Below are 19111 nucleotides of genomic sequence, written 5' to 3'. Positions count from 1 at the left end.
TGGGTCTTAAATATGACCAAGGATATTCATTACTTTCATCCCCACTTATTCATAATCTTATTACAGGCAAAAAATATAGCATAAAAAAGCCTACATCTTTCTGACAGCGAAGGGTTGGGACAGAAGACAGGAAAGAGCCTACCGATAGTTGCAAGCAGGGAAAAAGTGTCCTGCAAGATGCATTTCTCTACCAAGTAAGAAGTCACAGGTCACTGATCCCATACCCTGGCTTGGTCGTGGAAGCACTGCACTGCTGAAGGCATCAACAACTTGTCTCAATTTCAAACTGTCATATGATCAGGCATGAGTTCTAGCAAGGAAAATGGCTGGAACAAGAAAACACTGAATGACAGATGTGGTGGATGAAAGGTCAGAGCACTGAATTCTCGCTCAATTTTTCCCATGCTCAGTTCCTGATTTTCGTGCACCCGGTGGGTTCAGGGTGGAGATTTTCAGATCTTCCAGACCAACATACATGCAGACCTACTAGTAGCTAAACACCCTTCGTGTGCTTTCACAAGCAGAAGATCAAATATGCATGATAAAGATCCTGTAATCCACATCAGCGTTCATGAATTTTGGAAACTAGAATGTACCTGGTATGCACAACCCCGGAAACAAAGTGTGGCTGCCTATATGGCAGGGTAAAAATGGTCATGCAAATAAAATCACACTCACACACATGAATGAACACAGGAGTGTGCAGCCAACAAATGCAGAAGACAACGAAAACACTGAACTCACCAGCAAAAACCTTGTCTGGGGGCAGCAGACCCTCCCCAAAGACCCAACAGTAGCAGTCCAGGGCAGCCAGCAGCATGTCGAACCAGGCCAGCACGCTATGCAGGGAGAAAGCAGTCGCCATCAGGTCCATTGTGGGGCAACTGGACAGACCCTTCTTGCCAGCCACCGCCTGCCCGCCCCCCTCAAACCGGGCCACAAAGTAGGCCCCGGCCTCTTTGCCCTTCAGGAATGCCTGCACAGACACGCAAGAGTAAAGGTTAAAGGTTAATGGTCCCATACGTCCATGGAGCAGTGAATTCATATCCAGTGTCTAGGGCTCGACATGGGAAGGCAGGGCCCAATCCTCTCCTATAGTTTTAACCTTCTCCAACCAAAGTCAGGAGCCCATTCACAAGTGGGTGAAGTGAGGAAAACTGCAGTAAAGCATTTTTCCCGAGGAAACATAATGATGCCAAAACAGGACCTCACACCCTGATCACTGGTGAACTACTGGATAAGGAGTCCAACGCCTAACCGTTTATGCCATGACTGCTTCTTCAGACAAGATGAAACAGGATAAGTTCTTTATCAACAACAGCCTCTTTACCCTTCACAAACACCTGCACAGACAACCCTTCACAAACAACTGCACAGACAAAGACAGAAAATGACATATCACTTATCAACTATGACTGTGTGTGATACTGTTTTCTCACAATGACATTCTCATTTGAACAGTGGACAACTTTAGCTGTTACATCCCCCCATCTCCCACTGCCTGCTGTCCCCTCTCACTTCCCCCCCTCCCTAAAACCTTCCACCTTGTCAACCTCACCACAAAGTATGATAACCCCACATCCTCCTTCTTCAGTAGTTTGTTCAAAAGGAAACATACTGTTTTCACACACTTGAAATCAGATCTTGTGCGCAAACATACATCAAACAAAAGTACTGACATACATCTTTCATCAGCTGCACGCACACACACACACACACACACACAGAGTTGTTCCACTCTATCTTAAAATGTAATTTCATCTTACCCAAGTGTTTTTCTTTTTACATAATAACTGATGTGTGTGTGGTAATCAGGGAAGGGTGTGTCAGTTAGTCGTTTTCTCTCTGATATTTGCTGATGGGCATTTTAAGTGAGCCAAAAGAGAATTTTCTGTTTTGGTTGAAGAAGACAATAAAGTATTTTGAATTGAATTGAAATTGAATCCTTTCCTTGCAGTCACTTACACAGTGTACGCTTAATTTGTTATGATACGGCAAAAGTGTAGAAACACTGAACAGACAATTTACTAAACAGGGCTAAAACAATTTGCAGTAAAATACACTTTGTAAGAAAAAAATGTAAGAAAGTACAAGCAACCAACAATCAAAAAACAGCAATTTTTTAAATCAAGCACATCTTGAAGAAAGAATAACTTTTATTATCAAAAATGAAGAAAGTTCCCGAAAGGTGCTGGATACAGAAATGGTGAAGAAATGAAAATGAAAAAACATTTTTTTTAAATGCCCCCGACCAGGATCCATCACTCTGTAACCGTCAAAGTCCAAGCAAACCCACCTGAAAGTAGTCCACAGGAGCGCTGATGCCCTGAATGCATGGAGCCAGCTGGTACACCAGTTTCATACAGGCGTGACGACACTCCGTCTGAGGCCTGCCGCACTGCCGCGTCAGCCACCTCACCGCAATGTCCAGCACACGCTTGCTCCACTCCACAGGCTCCGTGCGGACCTTGGACTCTTTCCTCAGCAGGTCTGCCTTCGCACGTATGATCTTCTCCAGGTGCTCCAAGGCTTTCTTGCACTGGTCCTGGGTCCCCAGAGACTTCTCATCAGCATGGGCCATGGCCAAGCTCTCCACAAAGTGCACCAGGATCTGGAAAGTGAAGCGGTCCACCAGCGAGTCTTCCTCTCGCAGCACGGCATAGATGCTGTTAAAGGCGAACGCGGCGCCGAGTCGCTTGAAGGCAGAGGGGTGGAGGGCGTAGCTGTACATTCTCTTCAGGATAGATTTGACGTTCCCAGGGTTCTTCTCCAGCGCTTTCTTGGTCGTCTGCTTGATTGACCAGTACAGGAACTCACGTAGACATCTGTATATGACATCACATGGATGAAAACAAAGCAAAACAAAACAGCTGAATACCTAACAAGAATTGGAATGTATAAAGAGTTAATGTTGGGGTTATAAACAGTCTACTAACATTCAGATGCTAAGGTTAAGGTTAAAATTAATCAAAACCTTTTGATAAAAGAGTGAACTATTAACATTTTGACAGACTGAGGACAGTTCCCACATCTCTGTAATGTGCCTTCATATTTCATAAGCAAGTAACAATTGTATATCCATTACTGGTTTTCTTTTGTCAATTGGTTGGGGTTTTTTTATCGCTCACACTTTTTTTTTTTTTTTTTTTTTTTGGTACTTTTCTCACGTAAACATGAAGGATAAGTACAAACTAATTCAGCAATTATTTATTTCCAGTGAAGTTGTTTTTTTCCTTTAAGTCTTTCACATAAATTAAGATGCACCCAGTCCATTTCAAGCTAACAACCAATATCCAGACTCATCTTTTCAAATCATCTGTTTATTTACTGATATGCATGTGCGGATGTATGCATGCATATTTGCAAGTGAAAACATAAAAATACAGTCTCCACAAATATTGTACCTAGTATGTGCTTTTGGTGCACTGAATGGTCACAGTTTAAAACATTTCTCATTTAGTTGTACTTACATGGTGTGATGGTTGGTGTAACTTTAATGTTTTCTTGTCAGAACTATTGTACTGTAAAGTGCTTAAAACAAAATTCATTTGATTAGACGCTCTCAAAGAAAACTCATTATTGCTATCATTATCATTTTACTCTTTTATTATTACTATTATTATATCATTATAATAATTATTATCATTACTATTATTATGATTATTATCATCATTATCATTATCGATGATCCAACAACATAAACAACAAAGAAGAGTGTCAGTTTCAGTTTCTCAAGGAGGTGTCACTGCGTTCGGACAAATCCATATACGCTACACCAAATCTGCTTGGCAGATGCCTGACCAGCAGCATAACCCAACGCGCTTTGTCAGGCCTTGAATGCATGTATATATTTGTGTACCTATCCGAGTGGAATTCTTCTGCAGAATTTTGCCAGAGGACAACACACTCGTTGCCATGGGTTCTTTTTCAGTGCGCTATGTGCGTGCTGCACACAGGACCTCAGTTTATCATTTCATCCGAACGACTAGATGCTCAGTTCGATTTTCCAGTCAAACTTGGGAGAAAGGGTGCGAACAGGATTCGAACCCAGACCTTCACAGATTCTGCATTGGCTGACGAGCATCTTAACAATTCTGCCACCTTCTCTTCACGCAACAAAGAAGAAAAGCAGAAGTTCAGCAGCCACACAGACACACACAGGCTCATCATTATCATCATCATCATCATCATCATCTATGATCCAACACTATAAGCAACAAAGAAGAAAAGCAGAAGAGTTCAATGGCCACACAGACCCACAGGCTGATCATCATCATCATCATCATCATCATTATGAACCAACAACAGAAAAAAACAAGGAAGAAAAGCAGGAGAGTTCAGTAGCCACACAGACGCACACAGGCTCATTATCATCATCATCATCATCATCATCATCATTATTATTATCATCTATGATCCAACACCATAAGCAACAAGGAAGAAAAGCAAAAGAGTTCAGCAGCCACGCAGACACACACAGGCTGACCTGGCACAGAAATCCCTCAGCATGGTGTCTTCCTGCTGCACCAGACCGTCAAAGATGGCGTTGAGCAGTGCCATGCTCTCCGGGCTCTCCCCCTTGTTGGTCCCCGTGAACCAGTGGATCAGCTGCATCACCAGGGGCTCAAACAGCTGACGACACACCTGCCCAGGACACGCAACAACTGGAATAAAATAAACTGGAACTAAAATAGGTTGAAAAAGGTCCCATACCCTTTTATGGCCGTTGGGGCAGCGAATACATATCCACGGTGTTTAGGGATTTGCCAGCTATATCAGTTAATCAATCAACGAATCATATGGTGAATCAAGCAACATATCAATTAAACATGCCATAAGACAAAAACAAGATTCTGTGGTCATGTGGAAATGACCCCACAGACTGTGTAGTGAAACTTCGGAAAATCAAGGGCAAAGGGAGTAAACCATGATGAAATCTGCTGTGGAGCCCCTAAGGCGGCTTGATGAACCCCCGAGAAGCGGGTTGTGGGGGGTCATTTTGCTTGGGCAACCCTTTTTATCGCCCAGGGTTCAGTGACTCTGATCAAGACCCCAATATCTCATTATTCAATTAGCTTATACTGTATTCACAAAGAGAACCCTGTCCTTCACACTCCAGGAGAACGGTACCTGTTCCACGTCGCAGGCCAGGGCCAGGAGAGGGGGGAAGAGCTTGCTGTACAGCTGCTCCATAGGGTAGCGTTTCTGGCGCTCCCCAGGCTGCTGTGCACTGCGCCCTACCGTGTACAGGGTCAGGGAGTGCAGCAGTTCACAGGCCGCCACCTTGGTCTGACGATCGCTCGACTGCCTCGCCAGCTCCACCACGTGTGGCAGGAAGGGGTCTGTCAAAAAGCATACCAACCCTTGATGTTTGTTCATGTTCTTTATCTGTAAACATAAGGAGGAAGGTGGCAGAATGGTTAAGACGCTCAGCTGCCAATACAGGGATTCTGTGAGGGTGTGGGTTCAAATCCCACTCTCGCCCTTTCTCCCAAGTTTGACAGGAAAATCAAACTGAGCGTCTAGTCTTTCAGATGAAAGTTCAGCACGCACTTGGCGCACTGAAAAAGAACCCATCGCAACGAGAGTGTTGTCTTCTGGCAAAATCATGTAAAAAGAAATCCACTCTGAGAGGTACACAAATATAGAAGCATGCACTCAAGGCCTGACAAGCATGTTGGGTTATGCTGCTGTCAGGCATCCGCCTTGCAGATGTGGTGTAGCATATATGGATTTGTCCAAACACAGAGACGACTCATTGAGAAACTGTGAAACTGTTCTTTTTCTTGTTGCTGACAAGATGAAGAAGTTTAGGGAACTAAATCAACCACACAGAACCAGCCCCTGTGGTGAAGTGGTTAGTTTTTTTGTCATGTTCTTTTTGTTGCTGTTGTTTTGATACGAACAAAAAGTTGAAGGAACTAAGTCAACCACACAGAACCAGCCCCTGTGGTGAAGTGGTTAGTGTTGTGGACTGATGACTGGGAGGAGACAGAATCAAGCCCCGTCAGAGGTGGAATTTTATCCTACCCAGAGCTGAGTATGCTGTGGCCTCAAATGGGAAGACTAGGACCACAAATTCGAGGGTCCTCCACTTCAATGATGCATCTTTAGCAGCGCTGCTCAAATACCTCACAGCAGCTGCAGCAGCCTCGCTTCCATCACCATTCGTCATCAACAACATATAGAGAGAAAATATGGCCCAAATTCAGGAACACATACACACAAAAAAAACAAAACATTCTACTCAGTCAAACAAATGCTATGCTGAAACCTCAAAAGTGAATGCCTGAGCTGCCTTCTCATGCAAAAATACCATGCAGGTCTCAGATCTTTTCTCATAAGTACATGTCATCTGTTTAATATGAAACCCTGTTCTGTACCATTATTGTTGTGCTTCTGTAAATGCCTATGTTAAAAATACAGAACCAGAACCAGTGTAACATCAGTACTTCACCAAGAATGTTTTTTCCAATCATGCAAATACTGAGGAAAAGACTTCTTCTAGAACATGAGTCAAAAATCATACAATGGCTGCTGTTTGAAGAAGGCAAGACATTAACAAACAAACAAAAAATGGTATAGAAATAAACAATATTCTGCAAGTTCCTAAACATCTACTTCCCAGAGAGAGAGAAATAAAAGCATGTCTGTATGCATGCAATGAACCTTCTCGCTGCCTTCACACATACCAAAATAGATGACAGGCTTCATGTCAAAGAAAGGCATGTCAAAGCGCAGGTGCTGGTTGGTGTCCCAGGTGATGGCTCGACGACTGATCTCCTCCTCGCTTCCTGCCAGCATGGCATGGTTCACGCTGCCCCCTAGTGAGCCAAGGTAGGCCACTATGCGACGCTTGACCACGGACAGCTGGCTCTCATAGCTCTTCACATACAATCATCATTACTGATTTTTTTTTTTTAATCTGATAAAGAAAATACCTAAAAATTTAAAGGAAAGTTGTTTCAGATCCATTTTAATCACCTTAAATTCTAAAAAAAAATTATCAAGAAGTTGTGAATTCATGCCCCATAACCATAACAATATATAGACACATAAAATCAGTTAATAATTAGTAGATATTTCATTTTCAGAATCCAAGTAGACACCATTAATATTACCCAGTAACTGAGAAAACATTCAGTTTTTATAATTTCAAAGATACAACATGATTCGTCATATCAAAGAACTTACAGCACATAATTATATGTCCTTTCAAAGAACTATGCCGAATACAGGAACAAATGAAGTCAACCAAAAGTCTGACAGGAGATAGAAGAAGTAAACACAGTGTATATTGCATACCTTCTCTGCATCAGCTGGTTTCTGGTTTCGTACTTTTCTGATGGTCAGCTTCTTTCTCCGTCGGCTGGATTTGGAACCTGACATGCTGACCACAGAGTCTACGCTCACTTCTTCAGCACCTGCAACATTGTCATCGTTTTGTGTGTGTGTGTGTGTTGTATTTCAACTTTATATATACTGAATGAGATGAATTAGTTTATAAATGTACAAATCAATAGGTAACTATTAAATCAGTTCATAATAAAGATATGAGGAGAAATCAAGATTTTTTTTTTAATTCAAATTTTGAATAAACACTCAGGTTCTCATACGCATTGACATACACACATATCTAAGTCTAAAATAAACTCTAAACTTCTTGTTGAGGTTGACTGATTTTTTTTTTTTTTTTTAATTGTGTCAAACAGTTTGCTTACCTCAGATGACCTCTATGAACTGTTTATCTACGTAGCTTTTCAAAATGACAGAATCAAAGCACCTGGCATCAACTGCTTCACAACACACTATTCAACACGCATTTCACAATCATTATCATCACAGTCATCTTCATCATAAATTATCACAATAATCATAACCGTAATCAATGTGGACTCTGAATCATCAATGATGAAATTATCGACTGTCTAAAAAACGTGTGTGGCTGACTGCCTGATGTGAATGCATACACATATATGTCTGTCTTTCTCTCCCTCTGTCTCTCTTTCTCGTTACAGATACGAAGTGCATGATTAGGTTGGTTTGATATTTTCTGTTGCCAATGTTGGAATATGTTGCGTTGACGGATGAATGAACAGAGTTATCATGTGTTGTGTGGCCTGCTGGTTGTGACCATTTTTCTTCAAGGAAAGAACTATATATTTGCTTTCACCATTTTCATTTGTATATTCTAATATTCTGCTATGCAATGAAAGTATGTTGATGCATTTACCAATGTCATTAGGACCTCATGGCCAATGACATTAAAGTGTTAAAGTCTGTCTCTCTCTCTGTCTCTGTCTCTCTCTCCCTCTCTACTTGCATGTCTGTACAGTGATGTACATCTACAAATGAAATGTCCGTTCAGAAAAGCTTTAAGTGTAGCAGCACCTGTGTCCGCTGTCTTGAGGAATGCATCCAGGCAGGGCAGGATGCATGGGAAGTGTGTCTCCATGACGTCAGCAGGCAGCGTCTTCGACCACCCCTCCAGCGCCTCCAGACCCACCTGGGCCAGGGGCAGGTAACTCAGCCCCATGCTGAACGTCAACTGCCCACCGAAATGTTGGGACACTGGTCTCAGCATCAGGGAGAAGAGGTGGGAAGGGGGGTGGGGGTTGGCGGTGGTATAGGGGGTTGGGAGTGATGGCTGCTGACTGCTGATTGACTGTGTTTTGTGAGCAGAAATTGCAAGAAAAAAATATAATTTGTAAGCAAGTGTTTGTGTGTATGCGTGTGTGAGTATGTGCTCACTCATGTGTGCGTGTATGTATTCATTCATGCATTTGTTCCTTTAGCTAACGTCTTTAACATCTGTTCAAAAGCTAATGATTTCAATTAACATCTGTTCAATACAATACATGCATGCGTGCATGCATGCGTATGTGGGTTCATGTGTGTGTGGGGAGGTTTGGGGGTGGGGGTGTATGGGGGGGATGTGGGTGTGTAGGTGTGTGTGGGGGGGTGGGGAGTGGGAGGAATGGGGGGATGTGGGTGTGTGGGTGTGGGTGTGTGGAAGTGGGTGTGCGTGCGTGTGGGTGTGCATGCAAACACACACTGATCGTCTCCTTGATCAAGTACACCAATCTGTCGCTCAACACTGGCAGACAAACCTGAATGGCAGGCACCACATGCTTCATCTGCTGAGCCACAATTTCTTTGGGCAGTGCCAGGATGAGGGTCAGGCAGGAGGCCAGAAGGTCATCACGATACTGCTTCATGCGCACAAGCACCTGAAACCACACAACACCATTTCTGTAGCTGCCTTCACATCTACACCCCATCTCACTTATTATCATTGTTATCAGTACTATGGCAGAGACTCATCTACAAACTACTCAAAACTGCGGCAGGCAGTCATCCGTAAACCGCACAGCACTATAGTACAGACTCATTGGAAAACCACACAACACTATGGTACAATCTCACTGGTAAACTTCACAACACTATGGTACAGACTTATGCATAAACCACACAACACTATGGTATAAAGTCATCCATAAACCACACAACACTACGGTATAAAGTCATCCATAAACCACACAACACTACGGTATAAAGTCATCCATAAACCACACAACACTATGGTATAAAGTCATCTATAAACCACACAACACTATGGAAGGGACTCATCCATGAACTACGCAACTTTACAGTACAGACTCATCCACAAACCTCACAACACTTAAAGTCTTAACTCCCGAGAGCAAGGTTTCGGTTGCGCATGCGCACTAGAGCCTATCCATAAAAGGGAAAGGGGCGGAGTTTATCTATAAAAAGCGCGAGCACGTGTCCGGTAGAAATGTAAACATGTGGGAGGTGAAAGCAAAACAAAGACCGACTCACTGTTAGCGGAGAAAGATATCCGTGTACTCCTGCCACACAATGTGGTCGTTTACGGTTGCCAACGTCGAGGGGCTGTCTGCATGCTTTCCAATTCTCACCGGACAGTACCAGGTGCTGGTGCTATTTTTATCTGACAGACACGTCTAGCGCAAACACAAACGGCTCTAGCTCCGCCCCTTTTCTCTGCATTCAAATTTTGTATTACGTGTAGCTGACACATTTTGTACTTTCCAAAGTCAATTCAGGTCTAGATTGGAAGCTGCTAGGCAAATCTCGCTCTCTGCCATAAATGAAGCCAAACCGTAGCTTTATTAGGCTTTTATTTTGAATAAACCTTCACCGACGTCACAGTGTCAGACTCTGGTGAGAAACTGGCTTGATTCAAATCGCCCGCCATTTATAGTCCGGTTCAGGCTTTAAGGTAGGGACTCATATGTTCTCAAGGAAATATCATACAAGCATCATTACTTGGAAGCTTGCTTCAACCAATTCTGTCTCTATTTCCTTTCGTAGTTTATTTTTAAGGGCTTGCAGCAATATATATTTTTTTCCTGACAGACTGCTCCCTCCTTGGATTCACAGCAACATTCGTCTTTCATGGTTTCTATTTCTGAGTGTTAGTTTGCTCATTTTTTTGTGTGGTTTGGAATGTCAGTATTTCTTTTGAGTTTTGTGGGGGTTTGGGGTGAGGGGTTAAAAAAATGTGTCAATATCAGAGTGGGGGGAGGGAAGAAGCAAAAAGACCACACTAAAAAAAAAAAAAATAAAAATAAACAAAACAAAAACAAATAAACAGGAAATCAAATGTTGGGAAATAAATAGATTAAAAAAAAAATACACCCTCATCATTTATTTCACAAACACTGTCGCCGAATTTTCATTCACTCAATGGCCTTGCTCTTCACATTTTTGCTTGTCTGCTATCAGTCAGCAAGCACACAGAACACACATCAGCACAGACACTACTTTTCCCACAGGAGTGGTTTTAGGTAACTTGAGCAAACAAACAACACATCCACCCTTTCTGTGCTTAATTCCGACCTCTTTGGAGAACTTAGTGATCAGCAGGAAGGTGTTGAATTTCTGTGTCTGGCTCTCTCCACCTCTGTCCTCCTCCTCCTCTACTTCCATGGCCTCTGACCCCGCAGCAGGGGCAACTCCACACGCCTGCAAGCAGAAACAACAATCAGTCATTTTTCTTCTTCTTCTTTCTCAGCGTTTGTGGCCTGCAGCTCTCATGTCCACTCGCATCTACAAGTGGGATTTTATGTGCATGTCTGTGATAACCTCCGTCATGCTGATTCCCTCGCATCTTTTAAATCTCGTCTCAAAACTCACCTTTTCCCTCAGCAGTAAGTTCAATTGTGGCAGGTCCACTTCCTTTGCGTTAGCTGTGCTTGACTATGTATGTATACATATGTATGTGTACATAACTACATGCATGTATATGAATGTATATTGTGTGCGCGTGCGTTTATGTAAGTTTGTGCCTGCCTATGCGTGCGTATGTGTTAGGGTAGCTGTTAGATGCACATGTATTGTTAAAATGTATGTACGCAGTGTGCGTGTGTGCGTGCGTGTGTGTGTGTGTGCAGTCATATTTTGGTGTGTGTATGTAACATAGATGTAATGTTTTATGTTAACAAGCGTTTTTGTAAAGCACCTAGAGCAGATTTCTGGATAGTGTGCTATATAAGTATCCATTATTATTTTTACTCTGCCATACAAGCAGTAGTTGTAAACAGAACAGTACATGATACTGGCATTCATGTAGTGTGATCCGTAACCTCATAAGTACTGATATGCAGAGCAAGCGAAGAGAAAAAGCAAAACAAAGCTGTCTTCTGTGAGAAGGAAAGCAGTTTGTGTGGGTTACAAATCTGTGATCCTAAAGCCTTTTGAGCTTTTTGTGTTTGTTTGTTTGTGTTGTTTCTTTTATCATTTTTCTTCTTTCTTTTTTTTTTTTTTTTTTTTTGTTAACAGATGCATAACATTATGCATGCTGGAACAAGTGGGAAATGGGAGATATTTCATGCAATCAAATATTTACCACTGGAGTACATGGATATATGCCTTGCAAGCTCATATTTACAATATCCACCACCACCACCACCCCAATATATATATTTTTTTTATTCCAAAAGACACTATGCCTTGTTACCTGAAAGTACTTTAGTTTGCTTGCAATCTTCATTGACACTGCCAGCAGCTTGTAGAAACCACTGACAAGGGGAAACCTGCAAACAAAAGCAGTTATGATCAGACTCTGATGCTTGTTAATGCGTCATGCACACAGGCACAAAATACAAGACATACACTGACAGACTAGAAAGACAATATAACATATCAACATGAATGCACTTTCATCTGAAATGTGTGTGTGTGTGTGTGTGTGTGTGTGTGTGTGTGTGTGTGCACAAGCGAGTGAATGCATGAGCATGCATGCATATGTGCATATCCTAAAATGGTATGAAAAAGATAAACACATGCAGACACTTGCACTAACACACACACAGACACACACAGAGACATAAACAGACAGAGAGAGAGAAACACACACACACACACACACACACACACACACACACACACACACACACAAACATGCACACACTGACATGCATACATATATTCAAGCACACACACACACACACACACACACACACACACATGCACACGCACACACACACAAACACACACACACACACGCACATATATACATATATGCAAACTCACACACACACACACACACACACAAACACACACACGCACATATATACATATATGCAAACTCTCTCTCTCACACACACACACACACACACACACACACACACACACACACACACACACACACAGAGCATGTATTACACAGGAAAACAGGGAACTCACTGTGTGGACTGTACTATGATGGTATGGGTGAAGGTAAAGACCCATTTCTCAAACAACACAAACTGTTTTGTCACAAGCAGATCTCTGGAAAATGAAAAAAAAAAAGTCAATCTTAAATTCAAACAAAAATATCATAATACTTTTTTTCTTGCGGTTATACTGAAAACTCTCAAATTGGCTGAAAAAAAAAAGGTATACAATATTTCTCCTGATCATGACTGACAGGCTATCCCTGCCATAATTGTATTACCTCCCTTTACCCAAGTCAATCAGATCGGCACTGTCAGTCACCACAGTTATAGCAGAAACTTTCCAAGGACATGGTTAGGGCATATATCATGTGGAACACATATAAAATGTAAATACCACTTATTTCCCTTTATCAGAAGGTTAAGGTTACAAAACGTGCTTTCGTATCTCACAGTGACAAGTAAAACCAAAAGAATATTGCAATCACAATATTATCATGCTGATGGCGATGCAAATGTCATTATGAGTCACAGAAACTTCATGCTGTGGGAGGAAATGTGTTAACAAGATAAGTAAATAAAAGCAACTGTATGAGAAATGAGAAAAGGAGGCCTCTCTGAACTGATCAGAAAAGGATCATCAAGTCATGGGTATTCAAGAAAATCAAAGGAAAAAAAATCAGCACCAAACAAAAACAACGTGACATTAAATGCCCATTATAACTATAAGGAAACAACAATAAAATCCTCATTGCCAAAGAACTGCTGCCAGATTCAGAAACGCATGTGACAGTGTCATCAACCCTGAAGGGACGCAGCTGCCACACAGCTATGACCAACCCTACGTCCAAATAATCAAGCTGGAGACTACGGATGGTCTGTACTTCTCTGGGCCAAAACAGTACCCACCCAAAACAGTCACCTGTACATAGACTGGGATTTTTACTACCCCCTCCACTAAACCTTCGTCAGTGGTCTGGTTGCTATAGCCTTTTGGATAAGACAATGAACTGAGGTCCCGTGTGCAGCATGCACTTAGCATACATAAAGGTACCCATGACAACAAAGGGTTGTCCCTGACAAAATTCTGTAGAAAATTCAATTTTGGTAGTAAAACAAATAGATACATTAGCAAACAGAAAAAAACACACACACAAAACAGGAAAATATAGGTGGACTGCACTGTGGCAAAGCACTCTACCCAAGGAGAGCAGCCTGAATTTCACACAGAGAAATATGTCATTGTCGCAAGATGGATTACATTTTTTGACCTTTTGATCTTTTTCCTATTTCGTGTGCCTGTGTGGGGATGGATTTGTATAATGTATAAACTTCGAACGCCTGTTGTTTTTGTGTGCTTGAGTTTCGCATAGTGTCATTTCTTGGGTTTTCACGTGCTGGGTTTTATTTTTTTTTAGTTTTCTTTATTGTCATTTGTTTGTATTTGCAATTGTTTGTCGTGTAATAAAACTTTATTTAACCTTTCAAGTTCCTGATTCCTTCTGTGTGAGAAGGTAGGTCCCGTCCCAGGAGGGTCGGGGCGCGACAGTCATGATGACAAGAAATATAATTCAACACAGTGCAATTCCTCCAAAACACCCTGGAGGTAAAACCTGTCCAAAGTGGACTGTGAACACCACCATGCTGTTTCTTTTTACAATAATATCCCTGATCACATCTCTCCATACAGCTAGCTGTAGCATTTGGGAGACAACATGTGTCTCGGATGAGCTATGATAAAACCTTCGTTCAACTAGGTGAAATAGAGAAGAAAGAAAGAAAAAAAAAACATACCAGTATTATAAAAAAAATACCTGTGCTAAATGAAACAGATATTTTAAAAATTAGTATCCCATATCTCAGTTAAAATCGTTTGCTCCTAAGAAAGACTATATACAATAAAAATGAGCAGAAAACGTATGCTTTTGATTACACCATTGACAAAAGGTATATAAAGTGTTGCAAATACTAACAATGCAAATACTAACAACAGTATTATGAACATATTCAATGGGTAAGGGAGAAATGGAAAATGCTGTCATTTACAACACTAACAAATGACGAATGACAAACACACCAACATCAGCATTACTCGCATGTTCAACATAAAGCAAGCAACACACACAGCACACACGAAATATGCAGCAGTCCAAACTCCCTTCACACATGGGCAAAGATTCCTACTGACCTGCAGAAGTCCACCAGATTGATGAACACCTGAAAGTCCATGGGACGGTTGGCTTCCACCCCACTAACTGGGTCAGCTGACAGGTTCTCCTTGTCCCCCCCACTACCCCCTGCCTCTGTCTCATCCTCCTGCAAACCAAAGTATGATAGTAGTAATATCAATAATAATCGTCATAATCATTATCATCATCATCATAATAATTACAACAACAATAATCGTAATAATAATATAAAGAAAAAGAAGAAGAATGTGCATTAACATAGCTCTTACCCTGTAGTTCTAATCACGTTTAACAATACATGTGGTGTGACTAAGGCACATAAATATACAGATTTTTTTTTTTTAATGAAAACTCGCAAACACTTCCCCAAGTTCATCCCTACCCCACATGCACGCATCGACCCACACAAACACGCAGTCTGGGAGGAAGGAGAAGGATCCATAGTCTAAAACATTGTGTATACAAATATGTTTTTAAAATTAGATTTGAAAGATCTAATAATGGAACAATGTCTGGTATTTTGTGGAAGACATTTCCAAAACCATTCAAGAACAATGAAACTTGAGTCTGTAACCATAATGACCCACATTTACAGTGATTTTATTAGCGTCTACTGGAGGAAATACATGCAACTCCTGGAAGACGAGGAATTGCAGGGGAACAGTTTTTATTCGTAGACACAGTCAGAGATGACACAACCACAAAGCACAGAGAGAAGGAAAACTATGGACTGAACAACAACAACAACAAAAGAGGTAAAAAGAGAAGAAAAAAAAAAAAAGAAATGCACACTGTGGCAGGAAAAAAAGATCAGCTGAGATGTCCTGACCACCTTCCCCTCTCCTCTCCTCTTCCCTCTCTCCTGAACTGTTTGAAGTAGGACTAGTATACCTGTTGAACTAACATCATCAATCAGTTTCAAACCACCCCTTTGCATTCACTAAGCTGGAACACAGATCAGATATGGACACTATCTTTTGGTTGATTTTTTTTCCTGAACTTATACAATATACAAATGGCTTTGTTACTAAGTCAAAACTGTCTTTTTTGCTAAAGAGGAAAGAAATCAAACACACACACACACACACACACACACACACAAACACAAATACACACACACACATACACACAAACAAGCCAAAAAATAATTATAATAATTTGTTCTTTTTTTAATACAATCACACAGCAAATACAACAACCCACCTCTCCACCCTTGGAAATCGCAGTGAAATCCAGTTTCCCTATCACTCTCAGAACTGCAGTCATCAGCTCATCATAGAGGGCCTTCGTAAACTGATCTCGCTCCTCCAGACCAATGCCCTCCTTCACAAGATCCTGTGGAAAGCAACATAAAAACACCCCTCACATAGATAATGTCACAAGGCCTCTTCATCTCCCTGGGTTATTGTCTATCCACTGTAAAGTTATGTTAAGACAAATGACTGATTGATATGGATACTTATATAGCGCCTATCCTCGGTCAGAGACCAAGCTCTAAGCGCTTTACAAACGCAGAGTCATTTACACAACAGGCTGCCTACCTGGATAGAGCCGACTGACGGCTACCATTGGGCGCTCATTGTTCGCTTCCTGTGTCATTCAATCAGATTTCAGGCACGCACACCTACACACTCAAACATGTAACATTTAACATTTCACATATACGACCATTTTACTTACCCCGCCATGTAGGCAGCCATACTCCATTTTCGGGGATGTGCATGCTGGGTATGTTCTTGTTTCCTTTACCCACCAAACACTGACATGGATTACAGGATCTTTAACGTGCGTATTTGATCTTCTGCATGCGTATACACATGAAGGGGGTTAAGGCACTGGCAGGTCTGCACATATGTTGACCTGGGAGATCGGAAAAATCTCCACCCTTTACCCACCAGGCACCACTAAGATTCAACCCTGGGACCCTCAGGTTGAAAGTCCAACGCTTTAACCACTCGGCTATTGCGCCATGACTGAATAAAGGAAACATAACACAAAGAGAAAAAGGAAAAGGAGACCAGAACTAGACACTAGGAAAAACAATGGATGTACTCAACTAGTCAATACCAAGTCAGTTTTACAATAATGAGCACACCATGCTTAAAAATGTCTTTTACAGAAATCAGACTGCAGGAAGAGCTTGCTGCTGAGTGGCCATGACAGTCCTCAAGCTGTCAGGTCTTCCATCATGTCTCTGGGCAAACACCACTGATGAACCGAAAGGTCAAAATAATCAGACAGCGGCCTCAATAATTTCACAACCCAATAAAGTGGTAAAAATCTTCAAAAACACGTGTCTTTTTTCCTCAAGACATGAGTTAAAAACTTACATGAATCTGCTGTTGCACTATGTGAATCTATTAATTTTCATTACAAAATAACAAATTAAAAAGTGGGGTCACAGGGAAAGAGGAAAGGATAGGGGGTGGGGGTGGAGATCAGCATATATACAAGTTCAGTTCAGTTCAGTTACTCAATGAGGCATCACTGAGTTTGGACAAATCCATATACACTACACCACATCTGCTAAGCAGATGCCTAACCAGCAGCGTAACCTAGCGTGCTTAGTCAGGCCTTGAGTATAAACATTACTGGAAAGAAAATTGACCTTTCTTGATTTTCTTTATTTACCTGCTGCAGAACAATTTACATCAAACTGATGAAGGCTAATAACCAGATTTTTTTTTTTTTTTTGATTTTTTTTTTTTAAATAAATGAATGAACAAATAAAATGTTAAAAGTTATAACTGATAATGACAGACCTTGGATTGCCATTTCAGACCACACGTAGAGATGAAGCCAAAGTGACATGACTTACCTTCACCTTCGCACTTTCCAGAAGCCCACCCCACAGCTCCAGGAAGTCCTTGTATGTGACTCGTCGAACGTTCAGTTCAGTTTCCCCTGGCGCATCGGCTTCTTGTTCCTCAGTCTCTGTGGCCACTGGGTGGGAGCATGTGCGAATCAGGCTCTGGTACACTGTGGAAGAAAAAAAAGAATGGAATTTCGAAGTAGTTTCAGATACAACAGTGATGAGAAAATATTAAGGTTATGGGTTGGCTGAGGGTCTTTTAATTTCTACATTTGAAGGGAAATAAAAGGAAAACATTCAGTCCAGATCAATCATCAAAATATTTCTGACATAACCTTTTAGGATTCTTTGGTTTTATAAGCACACAAGCAATGATGTGATAATAAAATCAGTTTCAACAGAAAATGATTTGCTGTCATCTTTCATAATCCAGTGACAAGCAGGGATAAAAAGTGCCAAAAATGACAACTCCCCCTCCACTTTTCTCCATCTTTCCAATCACCATTTCAGTTCTGTCCTTTCACAATTCAGCCAGGATACACCTGTAGCCTTTGTTGAAAACATATCTACAAGCGCATTAATATTTCATTAACACACACACACACATTTCTATATTCTTATTTTTATATATTTCTAAATGTGAGTACAACGTCACTATAAACACACAGACACACATTACACACATATGCATAAATGTGAGTACAAGGTCACTATGAACACACATACACACAGACACACATTACATACATATGTAAACACACAAATACACATGCATACATGTTTGCAACCCCTCCCCCACATCTCCCCACGCCCCCTCCCCCCCCCCACACACACACACAAACACACAAACACAAGCGTGCACACACACACATAAACTAAAGACATACACACACAGACACACACACACACACAGAGAAACACACACACACACACACACACACACACACACTCTCTCTCACTCACCCACCAACCAACCCACACCCACACCCACACTCCCAGGGAACAAATCAAGCATTAGGATAGGTACCACAGAATCAAGTCACAAAGCCGGTGAGGAGTTTGTTGTGTCTGTCCCTGACAAAATTCTGTACAAAATCAAATACAGCTGCAGACAGACAGGAAAAAAAAAAAAAGCCTTGAGGTACGGACCAAAGCCGGTGAGCACTTTGTTGAAGGTGCCCCCCTTGGCCTGGAGGATGAGGAGGAGGTGCAGGACGGCCTTCAGACTGATGAAGTGGGAGGGCTTGTGCACCTTGGGCAGGTTCTCCACCTGCACCACCAGCAGTCTCTCCAGGGTCAGGGCGTACGTCTCCGACACCTGCAGGCAGTTTCAGTTTCTGTTTCAGTTTCTCAAGGAGGCGCCATGGCATTCGGACAAATCCATATACGCTACACCACATCTGCTAGGC

At 41.7% G+C, this 19111-nt stretch overlaps 1 protein-coding gene across 1 annotated transcript in view; it reads right to left on the bottom strand.

The window, feature by feature from the left end:
• Nucleotides 1-19111, bottom strand: part of LOC143283193 (DNA-dependent protein kinase catalytic subunit-like) — a 112445-nt gene that overhangs the window by 79721 nt on the left and 13613 nt on the right. The window contains exons 14-28 of the mRNA XM_076589371.1: nt 18852-19020; nt 17709-17869; nt 16094-16225; nt 14890-15017; nt 12733-12816; nt 12005-12080; nt 10885-11010; nt 9111-9230; nt 8392-8548; nt 7306-7424; nt 6693-6885; nt 5131-5342; nt 4487-4644; nt 2297-2825; nt 745-976 (exon numbers count right to left, since the gene is read on the bottom strand). Coding sequence (XP_076445486.1) covers nt 745-976; nt 2297-2825; nt 4487-4644; nt 5131-5342; nt 6693-6885; nt 7306-7424; nt 8392-8548; nt 9111-9230; nt 10885-11010; nt 12005-12080; nt 12733-12816; nt 14890-15017; nt 16094-16225; nt 17709-17869; nt 18852-19020 — 2596 coding nt within the window. The remainder of the gene's footprint in view (nt 1-744; nt 977-2296; nt 2826-4486; nt 4645-5130; nt 5343-6692; nt 6886-7305; nt 7425-8391; nt 8549-9110; nt 9231-10884; nt 11011-12004; nt 12081-12732; nt 12817-14889; nt 15018-16093; nt 16226-17708; nt 17870-18851; nt 19021-19111) is intronic.

Source organism: Babylonia areolata, chromosome 1, assembly GCF_041734735.1.
Source record: "Babylonia areolata isolate BAREFJ2019XMU chromosome 1, ASM4173473v1, whole genome shotgun sequence".
Lineage (NCBI taxonomy): Eukaryota > Metazoa > Mollusca > Gastropoda > Neogastropoda > Buccinidae > Babylonia > Babylonia areolata.
The sequence above is the reverse complement of the archived record's forward strand: the minus strand, read 5'-3'. Positions and strand labels throughout refer to the sequence as shown.